This window comes from Leptodactylus fuscus, chromosome 10 (assembly GCF_031893055.1).
Source record: "Leptodactylus fuscus isolate aLepFus1 chromosome 10, aLepFus1.hap2, whole genome shotgun sequence".
NCBI lineage: Eukaryota > Metazoa > Chordata > Amphibia > Anura > Leptodactylidae > Leptodactylus > Leptodactylus fuscus.
The window spans coordinates 24,682,179-24,702,922 of NC_134274.1; the positions used below are offsets into that span (position 1 = coordinate 24,682,179).

The window sequence follows — 20,744 nt, forward strand, 5'->3', positions numbered from 1 at the left end:
TAATATTATTTTCCTAGATGGTGTCATACAGTACCCACATAAAGCTAAAAAGAGGAAGCACATAACACCCACATTAAACAATTTGTGCCGCTCATGGTGCCAAGCTGTGCTCAAAGGGTACAATATAGAACCCCCACAGTGTTAAATTTTGCTATGGGGGTAATATATTTTGTCAGCATGGTCCCACAGTATTCAAATAATTCCATGTTATACCAAAATTTATCCAGTGAGCATAATAATTTGCCATTATGTGGCCGTATTGAGCCCAAACAGTGCTCAGAGTGCCAACATGGAGCCAGTTTGCAAGTGGTGTTAAACTGCGCCTAAAGATTATTATATATGCAACCTGTTATTACAGTGCATGCCAGGGACCACATGTGCCACCTCTGTCCATGTGTATATATGTGTGTATATATATATATATACAATTAAAGTGTATTTTGCTTGAATCTATGAGTCAAAAACACAAACCACTAGAGTCTCTCAATGAACGTTGTAAACTGTTTATATTGTAGTGGAAAAACTTCCTAATAAAGACTACTGTAACAAGACAAATAACTGCAACATATTTAGTAAATGCCTTTTAGAAAAGTCAACCTAGTAATACAGTAGATGAACCAACATGATGTCATGGATGAGGACCAGAGTCTGTAAATAAGTAGGGGAACTAATGACAGAAGCGACAGGTAATCCTTAGGAGCAGAGAACTGGCAGACACGGTATATAATTACCAAACCTTATATATGACTACTAGACCTGATATATAACTACCAAACCATATATATGACTAATAGGCCTGCTATATAACCACCATACCTGATATATAACTACCAGACCTTATATATGACTAATAGACCTGATATACAGTCCTATGAAAAAGTTTGGGCACCCCTATTAATCTTAATCATTTTTAGTTCTAAATATTTTGGTGTTTGCAACAGCCATTTCAGTTTGATATATCTAATAACTGATGGACACAGTAATATTTCAGGATTGAAATGAGGTTTATTGTACTAACAGAAAATGCGCAATATGCATTAAACCAAAATTTGACCGGTGCAAAAATATGGGCACCTCAACAGAAAAGTGACATTAATATTTAGTACATCCTCCTTTTGCAAAGATAACAGCCTCTAGTTGCTTCCTGTAGCTTTTACTCAGTTCCTGGACCCTGGATGAAGGTATTTTGGACCATTTCTTTCTACAAAACAATTCAAGTTCAGTTAAGTTTGATGGTCGCCGAACATGGACAGCCCGCTCTCAAATGATCTGAAAACAAAGATTGTTCAACATAGTTGTTCAAGGGAAGGATACAAAAAGTTGTCTCAGAGATTTAACCTGTCAGTTTCCACTGTGAGGAACATAGTAAGGAAATGGAAGACCACAGGGACAGTTCTTGTTAAGCCCAGAAGTGGCAGGCCAAGAAAAATATCAGAAAGGCAGAGAAGAAGAATGGTGAGAACAGTCAAGGACAATCCATAGACCACCTCCAAAGAGCTGCAGCATCATCTTGCTGCAGATGGTGTCACTGTGCATCGGTCAACTATACAGCGCACTTTGCACAAATAGAAGCTGTATGGGAGAGTGATGAGAAAGAAGCCGTTTCTGCACGTACGCCACAAATAGAGTTGCCTGAGGTATGAAAAAGCACATTTGGACAAGGCAGCTTCATTTTGGAAACAAAAATTGAGTTGTTTGGTTATAAAAAAAAGGCGTTATGCATGGCGTCCAAAAAGAAACAGCATTCCAAGAAAAACACATGCTACCCACTGTAAAATTTGGTGGAGGTTCCATCATGCTTTGGGGCTGTGTGGCCAATGCCGGCACCGGGAATCTTGTTAAAGTTGAGGGTCGCATGGATTCCACTCAGTATCAGCAGATTCTTGAGAATAATGTTCAAGAATCAGTGACGAAGTTGAAGTTACGCCGGGGATGGATATTTCAGCAAGACAATGATCCAAAACACCGCTCCAAATCCTCAGGCATTCATGCAGAGGAACAATTACAATGTTCTGGAATGGCCATCCCAGTCCCCAGACCTGAATATCATTGAACATCTGTGGGATGATTTGAAGCGGGCTGTCCATGCTCGGCGACCATCTAACTTAACTGAACTTGAATTGTTTGTCCAAAATACCTTTATCCAGGATCCAGGAACTGATTAAAAGCTACAGGAAGCGACTAGAGGCTGTTATCTTTGCAAAAGGAGGATCTACTAAATATTAATGTCACTTTTCTGTTGAGGTGCCCATACTTTTGCACCGGTCAAATTTTGGTTTAATGCATATTGCGCATTTCAATCCTGAAATATTACTGTGTCCATCAGTTATTAGATATATAAAACTGAAATGGCTGTTGCAAATACCAAAATATTTAGAACTAAAAATGATTAAGATTAATAGGGGTGCCCAAACTTTTTCATAGGACTGTATTACTACCAGACCTGATATATAACTATCAGAACTGATATTTAACTACCAGACCTGATATATAACTACCAGACCTTATATATGACTACTAGACCTGCTATATAACCACCATACCTGATATATAACTACCAAACCTTATATATGACTACCAGACCTGATATATAACTACCAGACTTATATATAACTAACAGACATGATATATGTATAACTACCAAACCTTGTATATGACTATATATAAGATATAGATATAGAACTACCAGACGTGATATATAACTACCAGACCTTATATGTGACTAACAGACCTGATATACAACTACCAGACCTGATATATAACTACCAGACCTGATATATAACTACCAGACCTGATATATAACTACCAGACCTGATATATAACTACCAGACCTGATATATAACTACCAGACCTGATATACAACTACCAGACCTGATATATAACTACCAAACCTTATATGTGACTACTAGACGTGATATAGAACTACCAGACGTGATATATGACTACCAGACCTGATATATAACTACCAGACGTGATATACAACTACCAGACCTGATATATAACTACCAGACGTGATATATGACTACCAGACCTGATATATAACTACCAGACACAATATATAACTACCAGATGCGATACATAACTACCAAACCTGATATATTACTACTAGACCTGATATATAACTACCAGACCTGATATATAACTATTAGACCTGATATATTACTACCAGACCTGATATATAACTATTAGACCTGATATATTACTACTAGACCTGATATATTACTACTAGACCTGATATATAACTACCAGACCTGATATATAACTAGCAGACCTGATATATAACTACCAGACATGATATATAACTACCAGACGTGATATATAACTACCATATGTGATATATAACTACCAGACCTGATATATAACTACCAGACCTGCTATATAACTACCAGACGTGATATATAACTACCATATGTGATACATAACTACCAGACCTGCTATATAACTACTAGATGTGATATATAACTACCAGATGTGATATATAGCTACCAGACCTGATATATAACTACCAGACGTGATATATAGCTACCAGACCTGATATATAACTACCAGACCTATATATAACTACTAGACCTGATATATAGCTACCAGACCTGATATATAACTACCAGACGTGATATATAACTACCAGACCTGATATATAACTACCAGACATGATATATAACTACCAGACGTGATATACAACTACCAGACGTGATATATAACTACCAGACCTATATATAACTACTAGACCTGATATATAGCTACCAGACCTGATATATAACTACCAGACGTGATATATAACTACCAGACCTGATATATAACTACCAGACATGATATATAACTACCAGACGTGATATACAACTACCAGACCTGATATATAACTACCAGACATGATATATAACTACCAGACGTGATATACAACTACCAGACGTGATATATAACTACCAGACGTGATATACAACTACCAGACGTGATATATAACTACCAGACGTGATATATAACTACCAGACCTGATATATAACTACCAGACGTGATATACAACTACCAGACCTGATATATAACTACCAGACGTGATATACAACTACCAGACGTGATCTATAGCTATTAGACGTGATATATAGCTATCAGACGTGATATATAGCTATTAGACGTGATATATAACTACCAGACGTGATATACAACTACCAGACGTGATATATAGCTATCAGACGTGATACATAACTACCAGACATGATATACTGTATATTGCATTTTATGAGTGGATCAATTGGTCAGTGTCTTGACAAGTAGTGAGGGCAATGTGTTGTCTTATATTTATAAGATATAGTTATTTTCTTGTACAACGTGGACCCTATTATATGTAGGTACAACGGTTCCTCAAGTTACAATATTAGTTGGTTTTGGGATATGACTATTGTAAATGGAAACTATTGTAACTTGAGACCAGAATTCTTTGGAAAACTAATAACTGGTACTAAAGACCAGAAATATATATAAAAATGGAGATAAAAGTAAAATCATCAGATAACTAATATAGATATAACATATAAAAGTCAGAGAGCTGTTCTGGAAGTTGTAAATCCCCTTCTATGACGGTGATAGGAGCTTTATCAGGTTCTTGGAGCCACTCTCAACTGGTGTCCAAAGGAGCAACTCATCCTGGTCAGGTAAAAGAGAAGTACAGGACATGTAATACTGCAGTACACTGTAGGGAGGCGCTACTAGTCAGCCAGTCAGTGCATACACTTCACTAATACAGGGGTTTTACCAGTGAAATGACCGGATCCTGCAGCCAAGCATTGTATGTTGAGTCTGGCTTTAAGATACAATGGTCCAGAAAATGCTGAAAATGTTGTATCCTGAGGCCATTGTAACTTGAGGGACCAGTATGGCTGGCGCATAGACGGTAAGATGAGTGTAGGCGGCAGACAAAGGCTTTATAATGTCTATGTAACTTGAACTTCCTGCTGAAGACATTTACAAGACAAGATCAAAGTCACCACTTACCTTCCTGTATCCTGAGAACAGAGAGGAGCAGAAGGGTGTGCACCAGCCACATGGTAACTGTCCCCGTGCCTGCCCTGCCTACAGACTAGTGAAGAAGGCCTCTGCTCCTCCAAGGATTATCGTCTTTTGTAAATCTCCAGATGAAGGGGGCCGCACATACTGGCAGAAACAACTCATTCCAATTAAAAGCTCCTGTCATCCACATTATCTCTCCGACAGACGGCCATCTTACCATCCTAAGCCTCCTATCCCAGGTTCAGGTTGTCCTCCTGAGTGCTAAAGATGATTAACCCCTTAGGTCAGTTGTGGGGGACTGCCATAAGTCATTTGCGTAGGAAAACATTAAGGAGGTTGTCCAACCCTCTAAAACTACTTTGGCAAAAACTCTAGAATGATGAAAATAACTCTCCCTGATCCTTGCTGCTTCCTGGGGTCTGTCCTGGCCTCCAGGAGTGACATTATGGCTGCTGTAGTGTCTTCAGTGGTGACAACACATGACCATGTCACAAATCATCTCTGGAGGCAATAAAAGGTCCAGGAAGAAATGGGGTTTGGAAGTTGAGTTTAACCTTAAGGACATATACAGTAGGAGGACAACCCCTATAAGGAAAGAAAGAAACAGTGAGGCAACCATCTTCTCAGAAATGAAGCATTACATGGCACCCACTGAACTCACTGGGCCTACCAATGATGTCCCTGGTCCTCGAAAATGAGAATTACTTCTTGCAAGTCTTGAGTTCTCTTTCTTTCATAGACATGGTCATCGCTCTATTACCACGAAATGCACGAAAATTGGAAATGTAAAAAGATCCTGCTTAGCATTTTAGAACCACTCTCCATTCTGATCTTCTACATAGCAATGACCATGTGGTTTGCTGTCTTTTACGTTGCAAATTTTCACCTGCCCATTTATTTCCTTTTATAGGGACCTACTCTATTTCTAACCAGGTAATACAATATGTACCCCCAATTTCCTGTAGGATCTAACACAAGTTACAGCCTCAAAGGTTCAACAAAAGACACTCTACTTGGTGGGTTGGAGAACGCTGACGTCAACCACTTGCCGCTATTTGTGTCTTCACGCGGATGTCACAAGGCGAATCCACCTGAATGAGCATGTGGCTTCTTTTTTTCCAGGAGCCGGAACAAACTGACTGACTGGCTCCCATTGATTTCAATGGGAGCCGTCTTTTTGGTCAGGGTTTTGAGGCAGATACAGCCTCAAAATCCTGACCAAAAAACCCTGTGTGAACTTACCCTCGGAGCAGTTTTCCATTCCTCGTGTACAGCACTCCTGTCACTGATAGGACAAGGGGGGAAAACTGCTGTAGTCTGTCTGTACAGCTAGCAATATATAGTAGAGTCTGCTGAACAGTGCTGCCTGAAACAGACACAGGGGTGTAGCTACAGGGGGGCAGTGGTAGCAGACACTACCAGGATGGGCCCTCTGCCACATAGACTGTACCCCTATTCTAATTGGACAATGTAGGTAGGGACCCCATTATAAATTTTGCATTGGGGCCCAGAAGCTTCAAGTTACACCTCTGAACCAGAAGCTTGCACTACATGAAAAGCATCGGACCATTAATCTCTCAATGGGCAGGTCATCTATACTGTACGTAGCATGCAAACGTATCCCTGTTCATAGCCTGCACCAACCAATATCTTGCTTAGATTAATTGGTGTCCTACAAAATTGGGCCAGACTGTGTACATAATTGGTGAGCAACAATGTGAGCCCCCTTGGGGAGGAGGACTGACGAAACATATAGTCGCAAAACTAATAACACCCACATACATGGCACTGCCACTGGAGTAATAACACATGACAACATGCACCACATATAGTTTGGGTAAACCCTTTAATTGCCAGTGGCACACAATGTATGCACCTCGGGCAAATACTGAAGCTGTCGCCATCAGTGCAACTGTTAAATAGACAACTCATTCTCCTGTAATATAAAGCAAAAAAACCAGAACCACAAAGACATTGTAACAAGGTAGCAAGGATAAGATCGGTTCTCCAGTGTTTGCAGCATACAGATTTATTTACAGCACACTGTTCATGCGGTTATGAGCTTCAGGACTCTTTGCTTGCTATTTTCTTACAACCATTTTAAATAAAGTCCAGTAAGGAGGTCGCCCCCAAAATTCTGTATGAAACATGTAGTCTTGCCCGGCAGGACCATAGTGTGAGCTCAAAGCTCTGTGTTTTGATTCAAAGGAAAGCCATATAAAACTTGACAATACGCATGAGGATTCAGGGCCAGTTTTTCGCCTCCCTGATACAGGAAGGACATGCGGGAGGGAAACTTGCGTCATACAATTCCTGTGCCTCCCTGTACCGCTGCTGCCTCCTCTCCACATCTCAGGTACAAACTAAAAGACTGGCTCTCCCTTTTCCGCATCATCCCACTTGCACTCTGCAAGGAAAGTAAGCATCTTGTAGGAAAAGAAGCAGGTTAACTCTTCCCCATCTTAGCTATCAGTTCATCGCAGATCTTGGTGAGTTCTTCTATCTCTTTATTCTGCAAAAGGAAAGAGAGTGAATAAGAACGAGTAGAGGAGACAAGGATAAGACGCCATCCATAGATATCTGCACTAACCTTTTGTTCCAATGTTCTCTCCAAGGCGTCTACTCTGAGTTGTTCCTTCCTCAGGCTGGCTTGGTAAGCTGCTTGTTCCTGCTGGGATTTGCCACGTACCTGGGCAATCTCCGAATTGGCCCTATAAGACAACACCATATACAATATTGATGATATATTGTTAGGTTTTAATTTGCGTCAGGTTTTTTTTTTTTTTTTTTGAGCCAAAGCCAAGAATGGCTACAAAAGGAATGGGGAATATATAGGATGTGCTTATACTTTTCCCTCCTGCTCAGTTCTCTCCCGACTTTAGCGCAAAAAAACTGCAGCAAAATCTGCAACAAAAAAGATGCGTCTCTGCAATGTGGGGCTTTAGACTTCAACAGATTTTCAGGGGATCAATTATCGATCACTATCTTTAGGATAGGTTATCAATGTCAGATTGGCAGGGGAGAGACACCTGGCACCTCACTGATCATCTGTTTGAAGCAACCGCAGCTTTTACTTCACGGGACAATGGGCGGGTTCACATCTGTGCCCAGTCTCCACTTTGCAGGTTTCAGTCTTCTGCCCGAGAAACTGGACAGGAGACGGAAATCGGCAGTCAGTTTTCAAACCCATTCATTTGAATGAGTTTGCAAAGTGTCCACCCGTGAGTGCCCGTGAGTGTCCTGTGCCTCTCCACGGCGAAACAGTTTTTGCAGGACTTTGTGTCTGGTTAAAAAAAAAAAAACGGTTTCACCAAGGAGGCCAGAAGACGCTCACTGGCGACACTGACTGCTGGGTTTTCGTCTCCTGTCCAGCTTCTCAGGCCAGAAGATGGAAACCCACAAAGCGGAGACTGGGTACAGATGTGAACCCGCCCTATGACGTCACATACCGGTATATGAGATGGCAGCTGGAATGAATGCGACGGATTTGAAACATCACTATATAATGTATTGTGCTCAATATGAAATAAAGAGGCTGAAGCATGTGAATGAGATAAACCCATCAATCTGACCTTAGCTGGAAAAATCCTTTAAATTGCTGTGTTGCACATGACCCCTCAACCCCTGCACTAGACATAGCACAGTCATGGAAATTCATCAACCCATGTATGCCCCTTTTCTGATGTAGATGGATGTTATTTTGGCGCATCTTTGCTGCATGTGCCTTTCTTGCTTTTTGCAAAAGTAGTCTGAGCAGAGAACAAGGCAGGCTGAGATGAAGATGCCCAAAATCATAATTTTCCATCCCTTTAAAGAAGAATGTGCTGCCTGCCTCCATCACTAGAAGTCGGATAGCAGGTTACTTTATACTTATGTTGAGAAAATGCTGTGATTTGGATGCAGTGGCATAAACCGCGGTGTTATACAGTCCCTGCAAAGTGGATAGGATTCTGGCTAATCCCATCCACATATTGCAGAAAAATATCCGCAGCGGAACTGATGCGTTTTTGTAAATCACAGGATGAAAATTCTATGTACGGAAATGCTTTCATTTTCTGTATAGGTGTAATAGAAGCAGAAAGTTGTTTCAAGTCACGAAAGCGCCTTTTTGGCTGCGGCTTCCTATGTGGGGCCATAGCCTTAATCTTGTTTGCAAATGCTCGATCAACCATCAGAATATCATCATCCATTACCTGTCCAGCTTCTCCTCAGCATGGATCTTCAGAGCATGGTACCGTTGTTCTTCCTTCTTGACACGCGCCAGATATTCTTGAGCACATTTCTTCAGCACTTCCTCATTCTGTAGACGGACAGGTTATTTAGACATCAGTATATCCTTCATTATGGTAAAGCTGCAGAAGATCCGGGGCCAGATCTATGTGGCTCTGTAGCTCCTTAAAGATCACTCACCTTTCTAAAGCCTTCCAAGACATCCTTCATTTTCTCATATCTTCGGAAGAGATCAGCCAGGGATTTCTCAACGGAATTGAGGTCGGCAAGAGCTTGTTCCTTCTCCAAGATCAGCTGCTGCACGGTGTGATGGGAAACAGACTTCTCTCTCTGCTCATCCTCTGTCCCCCAAAAAAAGAAAAACATGACCGTCATTGTGCTTGTATTAAATTTAGCTTTATTGCTTCCTGTACTGTGGTAACAATATAGACAAAAGTCTAGACAAAGTGCAGTAACTAAACAACTAATACAACTACAGACACGTGACTCCCGTTACGGGATATTCTAAACCCCATCCACAGCCAAACCCACCAATTTCACCAGGTTCAGCCAACTATATAATGCGTATGGGGTCTTCCCCATTAGCTGGATTTCAATTGCCCGCTCCTTTTATTGTTGTAGAGATAAGTCGCTGCCAGAAGAGTTTTACTATTGTTCCGATATAACCTAAATCCCCTGCCTAATATTCTATAGGTCCCCACTGCCACCATCTTGTGAGATATCCATAAGTTATGAATATCTCACAAGACCTTCCTAGACCGTTGTTTTGGCTTCCAACATACTAGGAGAGATTTATTATGCTTTGCACACCATACTGGCGGACTAGGCATTTCCAAAAAATAAATTAAAAAAATCACAATTTTTTCACACAACTCCTGATGACCTGAAGTGTCCTCTCCGACCGGCTATGACTGTGGCCAAACGGTGTTCTGACTGCTACCTTACAGGGTTATAATGTATGACTGACCAACACTGTCTCTATATGTACACTGCTGTACACCTGAGTGACACATTTTGTTATTGATTCACAAATACATGACATACAGGGCACATTCATTTCTTACCTGGACTGCCTTATGTTTGCAAGCAAATAAAAGCAGAAAGCAGGAGGTAAAAATAAAATAATGCAAAGCAAATCAGATTACTTAGAGGGGTGTTAGAACCAGAGCTGAGGATATAGAGAAAGGTGAAGGGGTGGGATGAGAACGGGACAGAACTGAATATAGAAAATGACAAACCAGAATCAACAGAGAACGGAGAAGAAATTGGACAGCTCTGTTCTCTGTATAGTGGTCGAACTGAGTCACTGCAGATTAGCTTCCATTCAAGTGAATGGCAGTTGATCTGCAGTACCTGGTCTGGCCACTACAAAGAGAACGGAGCTGTCTGCTTCCTGCTCCATAAGGATTGCAGAGGATGCGCATGAATGTTGGCCCTGTGTCTTAGGAAGCAAAGCAGTCCCTTTGCCATTTACAAGAACAGCATTAAAATATGTAACATTTCAAAGCTGGGGGCCCTATAATAATAGGATATGTGGAGTCCCTATGGGTTGACACTCTGCACATGCCAAGAATTTAGTGAACTTACTGAAACCACCAGCCCTGCACTAAAGATGGACAGTTCACACTTACAGCTTATTATAGATTATACTTCACAGCGGATGGCATAATATAACTTGAAGGGGGTTGTCAAATAACCTAGTGGACAGTTCTGAGCTAAAAGAAAGCCTCAATCTATTAATAAGATCCAAAACCAGTTAAATTGTTCTGCAAGACCTAGCATGGTTGTATTACATAATTAGTTTCAATGGGCAATGTGTAATTCTCTTTTTAGCCTCCCTCCTTTAAATCAATCCTTTAGCTACATTTTCATCTATATGTGCACCAAGGTGTTTTCATCAATAATATTGTTGGGAAAGGTAAATTAATAATTTCAAGGGGTTTTACAAGATATAAACACTGATGATCTATTCTAAGGGTGGGTCACTATTATCATATTGGTGGGGCTGTGATTCCTGGCACCCCAACCAAATAGCTGTTTTCAATAGCTGATACACAGAGAATGGAGAAGAAATCAGATAACTCTGTTCTCTGTATAGTGGCTGAACTGAGTCACTGCAGATTAGCTCCTATTCTAGTGAATGGGAATTGATCTGCAGTACCAGGTCTGGCCACTACACACAGACTGGAGCTATCTGCTTCCTGCTCCATTCTCTGTGTATCAGCTGCTGAGAACAGCTGATCAGCGTGAGTGCCAGGTGTCAGAGCCCCACCGATCTGATATTAGTGATATATCCTTAGGATAGGTCGTCAAGATTTTTAGCTGCTAAATCAATACCCTAAAGCAACACTTTAAGCATTGCTTTACTGTTAACATATTTCCCCATAGGGCACATACCGATCATCTGTGCAATCGTCTGCTCATATTCAGCAACAATTTTCCTATAAAACGAAAGTAGAAAAATGTCAAAAAGCAGCACATGTTATAAAACAATACAGCTATATTCACATGCAGTAGATTTGTTGCAGAAAATTCTGGGACTGAAAATCAGTCCCATTCATCGGAATGGAGTTGTATGGGCAGGAACCGCATGGATTACTGCAGGCTCCTTTCAGATACAGGGTACTGTTGTGCAACAAATCTGCCACATGTATAGCTTGGGTCCTTTCCTTTTCTGAAGCCCCACCAACCATAGCCATAGGCTATATCATTAATAGATAGGAAGACCCCAGACCCCAGTATATATATATATATATATATATATATATATATATATATATATATATATATATATATATATATATATATGTACTCTCATGAAAAAGCCTGTTTACAATGGAGAGAATAGATGGTTTTTCTGATCCCACTGCCATATGGAGACAGGTTTAGGGCTTAGGATTTGTAAGGCCGTCTAAGGTATAAAAAGCAGGATTACAGAATCCTACAAGAAGATCGGCAGCTCTGCCCAAGTCAGCTCAGACTCACAGACCCATTAATACTAAAACCTAGATCCTAGACTTATGTCACTAGTTGTCTACCTGAGCATTGTAAGGATCACAGTATAAAAATTCACATGCAACGTCCCCGAAACATGCTGGGGTCATGGGGTGCAGGAGCATAGCTATTGTGGAATATACAGTACGTTATATCAAGATGTTATTGTATCCTTCAGACCATATAAGGATGGGCACTACGGTCACAATCACCCACCAGGGTACCGTCAGGTGGTCCCAATGTTTGACATAATAATGGAGCCCTAATGCAGGTCAAACAGGGGGTGTTCAGTTTGGAGAAAAGACGTCTTAGGGGGACCTAATGACAATGTACAAATATATGAATAGACAGTATAGAGATCTTTCCTATGATCTCTTTACACCAAGGACTGTAACTATGAATTTAACTCTGCATTTCCCCATAGTGGGACAATTAAAGGATTATCTTATCTCTTAAGACAAGGGGCATCCTCCACGCCTACAGGATTAAAGGTTTTCCCACAGCCATAGACAGGGATTCTTTACAGTAAGGGCGGTGAGACTGTGGTGATGTGGTGATGTCTGATAACTTATACCAGTTCAAGATAGGCCTGGACTTGAAAGTAAAAATATCATAGGTTATGGGAGCTAGAAATTTTTGAGATAGGATGTTGATCCTGGGACTTACTATGTCCTGCAAAAGACAAACCCATTGATTGATTCACAAATAACCTATAAGGGTGTGTTCAGATGGTGCGTTTAGGCCTAAATTACAGATTTTGCATTGGGGCCCCTACCTACCTCATGCCAATTATATTAGTAGTATACTTGATGTGGCAGACCGTTGGGGCATCACTTAGGGTCCAGGTTTTGGTAGCAATTGCTACCTCTTTACTCCCTATAGCTATGCCCCTATAGCGCCGCGTATACGATCCCGGCTCCCATTGAAATCAATGGGAGCGTATACGGCCCGCAAAAGCTCACGCGGCGTCTACGTGCCAGATTACGAGCCAAAATACATTGTGTGAATGCACCCTTAGACCTCATGGGCTCTTGAAATCATTTCTGGTGGGCTTGAGAGACTGCAGACACTATAATGTTCACCCCTGGTCTATATGAAGGTATCCTAAAAAGCAACTCGTATCTCCAAACCACTGTACCTCATCTCTACCACCTCACAGCGGCTCTCTTCATATTTCTTCTTCCACTCCATGGCCTCTCGCTCTTTGTCAGCAATCTAATCGATAAAAAGAAAACTTTTAATAAAGTTTTGTACATTGATCTTTACGTGAATATCAAATTACAGCTAACATGAAGCATAAAGTAAAATGTCCCTAATATTACAATCATCCCCTTTAAATGCCTGCTAGCTATAGAGCGCTGCAGATATATTACAGTGCTGCAGTTGCGACACCTAGTGGTGGAAGACAGCCATTACAACTTAAACTTAAAATGTGATTTCTATATCCTAATTCAATGATTTTTACACATCTTTCACAATTTTTGGTACTATATAAATGAAATGCATTAATAATCTTATGTATTATTATTGTAGTAATCGTGTGAAAGGTAACTAGTGAAAGAGATCTGATAAGAAAGTATAATAACATCTACCTCTTCCCTTGCAAGCTGAAGTGCTGCGTCAAGATCAGGTTGCTTATAAGTATGTAAGAGGCCACTTGCAGCTGTCTCCATAGCCATGGAACGGGAGAATAGTGATTTATGGGAAAGGCCAATATCAGCCGAGTCCAGCACGTCAGACTGTAGATGATAAGAACAGGTAGTTACAATCCATTTGCAGAGTTATTTCGGTGCACACCCCATCATTACGTGCAAAAAATCACAAACCCTGTTTAGACAGCAGCAAAGGCACAGCAGAAAAAAATCTATCACCTTTTATTGTTACAGGAGATTCCGGCAAACTGGTCTACAGTAAACGGTAAACTTGTATTTCTGCAGGTAGATAATGTATTTCTGCAAAAGCTGATTTAGCCAAAGGTCACACTGCCCCCTGTGACTGGTTAATGAACAACCAGGTACAGCTCTGGGGCAGGACGGGCGGTCATACAGTCATCTACCTCCTCAATGCTTCCTGCTAGGATTTTATAGGTAAAATAGAGAAAAATCACAGCACACACAAGGTTATAACTCTCGGCATTAGGCATGCTGGGAGTTGTAGTTTCACAAGATGGAGACCACTGCTTTAGATCTCTCTGATCTATGTCAAGACCAATGCATATTTGTAGCAGAGGTGAACCACAAACAGGCATTGGATATACTGCCCTCTGTCCTGCAGTGATGGCAGCAGAAATAACTGAGTACATCCCTGAAATGCATGAATAGGGGGCTGAGCTGCAGTGGCACAGCGAGGCCACTGTACAATGTGTGGCGCTGTCTGCTGCTGGCTCTGTATACTGTGGGGTACCAAAGTGGTCGGTACTAAAGGATAAGTCAATACCCCATCAGTGGGGTCTGACACAGTACCCCCACTGATCACCAGTTTGAAGAGGCTCTGGGATCTAGTGGAGTGTATATGCCACACTTATAGTAAGAGCGGTAAGGAGAGACCAGTCTTACTGCTATCTAAGGCTCATGGTTGTACTGTTAGTGAGTCTATCTGAAGCATAATGTAAAGTCACATGCACCAGACTGCAATGTTCATGCACATAACATAACTAACACAGGTCAGGCAGTGGTGCACGGGAACATTTCATGGTGCTTTTACCAAGTACAGTATGGTTTGGCTGTGCATTAGTGTCAGAAGCTACAGTACGGTATTATTTGCAGGGCATGGCTTTAATGGAGGTATATCTCTGAAAACTGACTGCCGGTTTCTGTCTCCTGTCCAGTTTCTTGGGCATTAGACGGAAACCTGAAAGCGGAGACCGGGGTGCAGATGTGAACCCGCCCTCACATGGTGACACACAGACTGCATATGGCTCCATAATAGCTCCAACGGCTCCATGGGTCCTGGTACAATCTCCTTCAATTGCCCCTGACCTACTTTTTGTCTCTGCACTATTTTACCTGGGGCGTGGGAAAACTTATAGTGTGAATTGATGAATGAACATTACTAAATAGAGATTTAAAGGGGCTCTACTAAGAATATTGATTGCTTTTAATCCAGTGTCTTCTCTACTTGTCACAGGAGACACTGAGCAAAGGATGAAGCAGCATTACTGCAAATGCACTTGCTCAGCATCTCCTCTGACAGGTAGAGAAGAAGTCGCTGCTTCGTAAGCAGATGGCACACCAGCTACCTGAAGAAGCAGAGAGAAAAGCAAGACTGGGTATGTCTATCCGCCTCTGCACATTTACTGAGATGGCCACAGAAAAGATATTCAAAAGAAACATCAGGTGGCGCTATTCATGAACTATATGGGTATTCTACACTCAATAGTGAGGGGTACAGAAAATAGAGGATGAAGACTCCATTATGTTGGCTTGGAAAACCAAACATCACTGATCTAAACATTAATATGTCAGGGAACTACTGCAGAGTGTCCCTTGGTCTGGAGAACTCAGCATATGTAAAGCAAGATCATTGGTATCAAAGGAGAGTTGTGTAATTCTTCATTATTCCTGCGGAGGAGCTGCAGAGATATTGAACACTTCCTGCTGAGTTTCTACAAAACCTGCACATGAATGTTGGAGGTCCTCCCTCTCAGAATCCATCATATTTGCATGTAGCAGTATGACAAAATCCGAAGAAACCTATTATAAATTAAAATGAGCCTATTGGGCCCGAGTGCTGTACTGTATGTGAAGGACGCAATTCATAACACAGATGTGACGTCTGCCTTAGGCAGTGAAGTAAGTCGCAGATAGGTTGTGCAACCGCAAACACTTGTCTTACTACTTTTTCAGAGCTGTGATCTGGCTGTCAAGTCGCAATAGCCTGTAACTTCCACCAAAGTCTCTGGTGATAAAGTTGTGTGTTATCTGCAACCAAAACTCTAGCAGGATTGAATTTTTGGGCAAATGGTCACAGGTTGCAAAGAGACCCTGTGAACAATAATTGGTTTCATATGGCAATGCGACACTGTCATGTTGTGTGACAATAGTCACCAGATAACCTTAGCCTTAAAGGGACCAGTTAATAGTGTTGTGGCATGTGGCTGGGCAGAGACAGAAGTGTGGTAGATCAGTGGACACACACTAGCAGACGGATGCAGAGTCGGATTCACTGCACACGCACCCCAGATACCTCAGTACCCTGGGAGGACTGGGACATATGCCTGGCTAACGTCAAAGCCTCAATTCGCATGGCTGCAAACTCTAACTCCTCCTACTCCGGGAAACGACAAGCCAGAGAGAAATGCATTTAATATTCATCTTTTACTGGAAATAAACAAGAACAATATAGTGGCGTAAACCAAACATGGGGGGCAGAGGGGAAAAAAGCGACACGTGAGGGAGAAGGGGTTAAAAAGGATAGCAGACGAGAAAGACAAGAGACTATGCAAAACAATAGGGATTTACGTCTGCACTACATATACCATGATGTTCTAACGGCAACTGCAGCGCTCAACATCATGGGAAGTATAGGGCAGACGCAGCTGGTATGAGAACTATGGATTACGATTTTGGCAAACCAACCTGTAGTTTCTGTGCAAAGGCTTGTGGGTTCTTCTCCGCTAAATCTGGTTCTAGGTAACTAAGTTGGTCACAGAGTGCGGTGTGGTGGGAAATCCGTGATATTAAGGCCTCGGATGCCACATAGTCGTCCTCCGGGGAGCCCTGCCATCAAATGATACAAAATGTAAGCACATTAGTTCATAGTAACTGTAAGGACTTCATGTGCTGCCATATGGTGCCTGTAAGAAATGCTTAGAGGAGAGAATACTTCCGAAATTCATATGGAATCAAAGAGAGATAAAACCTCTGTGTTGCACTGTATAAAATCATAGGCATAGGTACAGAGCAGGATAAAGTGTGGCGATGCTGGATGGTGGCAGGGGTACCCTTAGTACCATGGACCATCAAGTGGTGAGCATGGCTGCCTACTAAACTCCTCTGCTTGCTCTCCAGCCCCTTTTTGCTCCAGGCATTGTTGCTTTGGGTTACACATATGTGCAGTGGTGCTCACAACACAGAGCCATGTATTTGTACATTATACACAGTTACGTGCTCCCCTTTAGTACAGGAGGATCAGAGAGCTGTGAGTATGGCTGCTTGTGCGACTCAATGTTCCTCGCTCCCCAGGTGTTTTATGCTTCAAGTGACGTTGCACGGGGTTGAAATAGTGTATGGTGGACCAGGGCCTACCGTCAGGGCCTCTTGAGTCTAATTCATTTTAGGGTTAGGTCTTGGGTTTGATCAATTTTAACGGTTATTATTATTTCTGATATTAATTTAGCGAGTTAAGAAAAGTGAAATCTAAATCCCATCAATATTTGGTGTGACGTTTGCCCTTTGCCTTCCATCAGTTCTTCTAAATACACTTGCAGACAGTTTTTAGAGGGAGTTTATTCCCTCCATCTTGGAGAACTAAGCACAGGTCGTCTGTGGATGTAGGCTCGCTCCAATCCTTCTCTCTCTTCATGTCATCCCAGACAGACTGGGCGATGTTCACATCAAAGCTCTGTGGGGGCCGTATCATCACTTCCAAGACTCCTCCTCCAAAGGGCAAAGGCCACACTAAATACTAATGGGATTTTGTTTATTCACCTACTTTTGTTTCTTGACAATAATAAAACACAAAGCATTCTTACTTTTGCAACACCTTCCTAACCCTTTGGCTCAGTATTGTATGTTCTTGGTTCTTATACGTCTACAATAGGCCCATGGGTATGTTCTGTACACAGTCAAGCTAACGTAATTTTATTTTCTCCTTTTTTCAGGGGAAAACATGATTTCTTCTAGTTGCTTATAAGTGAGTACAAAGCTAAACAACAATTACTGAGCACGCTCTGTAACCTCACTGCGTTGAGTATGTAACCACAAGCCCTCGAGAATTTTCATCATGTACACATCAAAGACAAGCGAAGTGGTCATGAAATGTCCTGGACTTTCTGCAAGGCTTACCTGAGACACATTCAAGAAGAAACAAGTAGAAAACCAAGAGTTGATGTCTTGTTTTCATCAAGTGGATCAAGCAAAACGTTAATATCCTCCATGATATTTGCTTGGGCGTATATAGACAGAACAGAATGTAATACTTAACCTAAAAACAAGGCTCCTCCTGTCTCTGCACTCAAACCCAGAGGGCAAGGAACTGGTTTGCCTGCCACCTTCTATTACTTGTAGGGTAGATGAGCTGAGGAAACGTTCAGCATACTACACAAGAAGCTGAAGTGGACAACTGAGCAAACCTGAGACAGGCTTCTTGTCTCCAAAGGCCACCATTTCCATAGAGCTACTTATAAGTTCCTTGGCAATGTTCCAGGATTAGATTGATTCTTACCAGCTCCATTTTGCCACTTCCAAGCACTTCTGGCTCGTCTTCCCTCTGTAGCGATCTCTCCACAGTTTGGCGTATGTTGTCTTGCATAATAGGTGGAGATCTGGAGATGGGCAGCTGCCCTGAGCACAGGTTAGGATCCATTTCTTCAAAGTTGGAGCTAAGAAGGAACCATAGACCAGATGTAAATGAACAGTACTGCATGACTGATCCCACTTTTAGCTAAACCCGTCCCTTGGAGCAGAATATTTGGCCACTCATTTGCAAGACAAATATCAGCCCTCCAGAAACTGCTATATGGCTCTCGGCATTCTTGCCATACTTACTCTGTTCCTGGAGAGCAAGGGTCTGAAAACTTGGCTGGTGTTTTTCCTGGGCTATCCTGGGATGCCTCAAACATGAGGTACATGGACTGCGTCTGGGGAATGTCATGGATCTAGAGAGATCAATAGCAAGGTGAGACCGAGACAAGCTTGGTAAATCGTAGACGACTGTCCACACCCAATATATGAATCCTCCTCAAACCACTCCGCCGGCTTGACTATTATTTCATAATTATACAGGAGTCAACATACAGTAAGGTCAACAATATAGAAGGACTTCAAAGAGCTGTAATTTATAGAGCGAGATGACAGGTTTACCGTGTAGACGAGCAGGTTGGTTACTTCCTGTTTTATGTCTAATCTCTACAAGGACATATTGTTCAAGCTTGTTTCTCATATAGTGGTATGAGAGGGGTAGATACATCTGGCTTTTTCTATATAGAGCATTAAAGAGGACCCGTCATACATGTCTGTTTTAGTAAATACTTGTAATAACAATCCTGGGCCACCAGGGTGCTACCATTGTCCTATACATGCGGACCACGTCAGCACTGACTGCATGCAGGGCCGCCATCAGGAATTTTGGGGCCCCATACAGCCTAAGAGTCTGGGCCCCCCCCCCCCCCCTCCCCTGCCATTTTTGCTTTGCGCGCCGCGGGAAATTTAGCCCCACCCACTGTTATGTTGACTCCGCCTACTCATTAATTTTCCATTTGCCCGCACACTGTATAATCCTCCTACAGTCACCCGTAAATTATATGTCCCCCTCCGTCTCTCCCCTAGCTTCATATACACCCTTCATCTGCCCCCAGATTCATGTCCCCTCCATCTCTGCCCCCAGATTCATGTCCCCTCCATCTCTGCCCCCAGATTCATGTCCCCACATTTCTGCCCCCAGATTCATGTCCCCCCATCTCCATACCTCCCAACTTTTGAAGAACTAAAAGAGGGACAAAATGTGTGGCGCGCTTAGCGCGCCGCAGCAAATTTAGCCCCGCCCACTTTTGTGTTGACTCCGTTGACTTACCTTCTCCTCCGCTCCCTCGCCGCTCTCTGCGCGTCTCTCTCGCTGACACATGCGGCTGAAGGAAGGAGCTGACACGGGTCAGCTCCACGCTTCGCCGCTGGGTGTCTCTCTCGCTGACACATATGCGGCTGAAGCGAGGAGCTGACCTGTGTCAGCTCCTCACTTTGCCGCTGCCGCCTCTCTCGCTGACACATATGCGGCTGAGCCGGGTTCCGGCTCAGCCGCATATGTGTCACCTAGAGAGGCGGCAGCGGCGAAGTGAGGAGCTGACACAGGTCAGCTCCTCGCTTCAGCCGCATATGTGTCAGCGAGAGAGACACCCAGCGGCGAAGCGTGGAGCTGTCCCGTGTCAGCTCCTTCCTTCAGCCGCGTATGTGCTCAACTCAGATCTGCGTCCTCTGGACGTAGATCTGAGTTGAAACAGGACATACAATGACTGCTGCCGGCGCCAGTGGGCCCGGGCCCCCCCCATTTTAAAATTTGGCCGGGCCCCTGACGCCAGTAGCAGTAGTACTGGCCTATCGGCGGCCCTGACTGCATGCACCATCACTTGTTATCACTCAGTTATCAATGTCACTGAATGGGGTAGCAGTGCGCATGCTCGGTATGCCGCTCTTTTTGGATAAGCGAACAGGACCCCAATTCTTGTGATTGGTGGAGATACTAGTGAAGGGTCCCCACTGATCAGCATGTTAGCCCACATCTTGTGTATAGGGGAAAACTTAAAACTTGGACTAAACCCTTTATTGAAGAGTGGTAGGGAGGAGATAATAGACCCCTGAACAGTT

At 42.6% G+C, this 20,744-nt stretch overlaps 1 protein-coding gene and 1 non-coding gene across 5 annotated transcripts in view; both read right to left on the reverse strand.

Moving 5' to 3' along the window:
• Positions 1-6,828: 6,828 nt before the first annotated feature.
• Positions 6,829-20,744, reverse strand: part of TACC2 (transforming acidic coiled-coil containing protein 2) — a 101,513-nt gene continuing 87,597 nt past the window's right edge. For 2 of the 4 annotated variants that reach the window (XM_075257468.1, XM_075257469.1), the window contains exons 13-23: positions 18,933-19,042; positions 18,610-18,766; positions 16,803-16,943; positions 16,402-16,491; positions 13,818-13,964; positions 13,364-13,440; positions 11,629-11,672; positions 9,412-9,572; positions 9,195-9,301; positions 7,592-7,712; positions 6,829-7,513 (exon numbers count right to left, since the gene is read on the reverse strand). In XM_075257468.1, coding sequence (XP_075113569.1) covers positions 7,448-7,513; positions 7,592-7,712; positions 9,195-9,301; positions 9,412-9,572; positions 11,629-11,672; positions 13,364-13,440; positions 13,818-13,964; positions 16,402-16,491; positions 16,803-16,943; positions 18,610-18,766; positions 18,933-19,042 — 1,221 coding nt within the window. In that variant the 3' untranslated portion in view covers positions 6,829-7,447. The remainder of the gene's footprint in view (positions 7,514-7,591; positions 7,713-9,194; positions 9,302-9,411; positions 9,573-11,628; positions 11,673-13,363; positions 13,441-13,817; positions 13,965-16,401; positions 16,492-16,802; positions 16,944-18,609; positions 18,767-18,932; positions 19,043-20,744) is intronic. The other 2 variants (XM_075257470.1, XM_075257471.1) reach the window with 2 other exon arrangements.
• On the reverse strand, positions 20,076-20,201 carry LOC142183637 (small nucleolar RNA SNORA17). Its single transcript, XR_012711791.1, has one exon. It is a non-coding gene; the product is annotated as a small nucleolar RNA SNORA17 (small nucleolar RNA).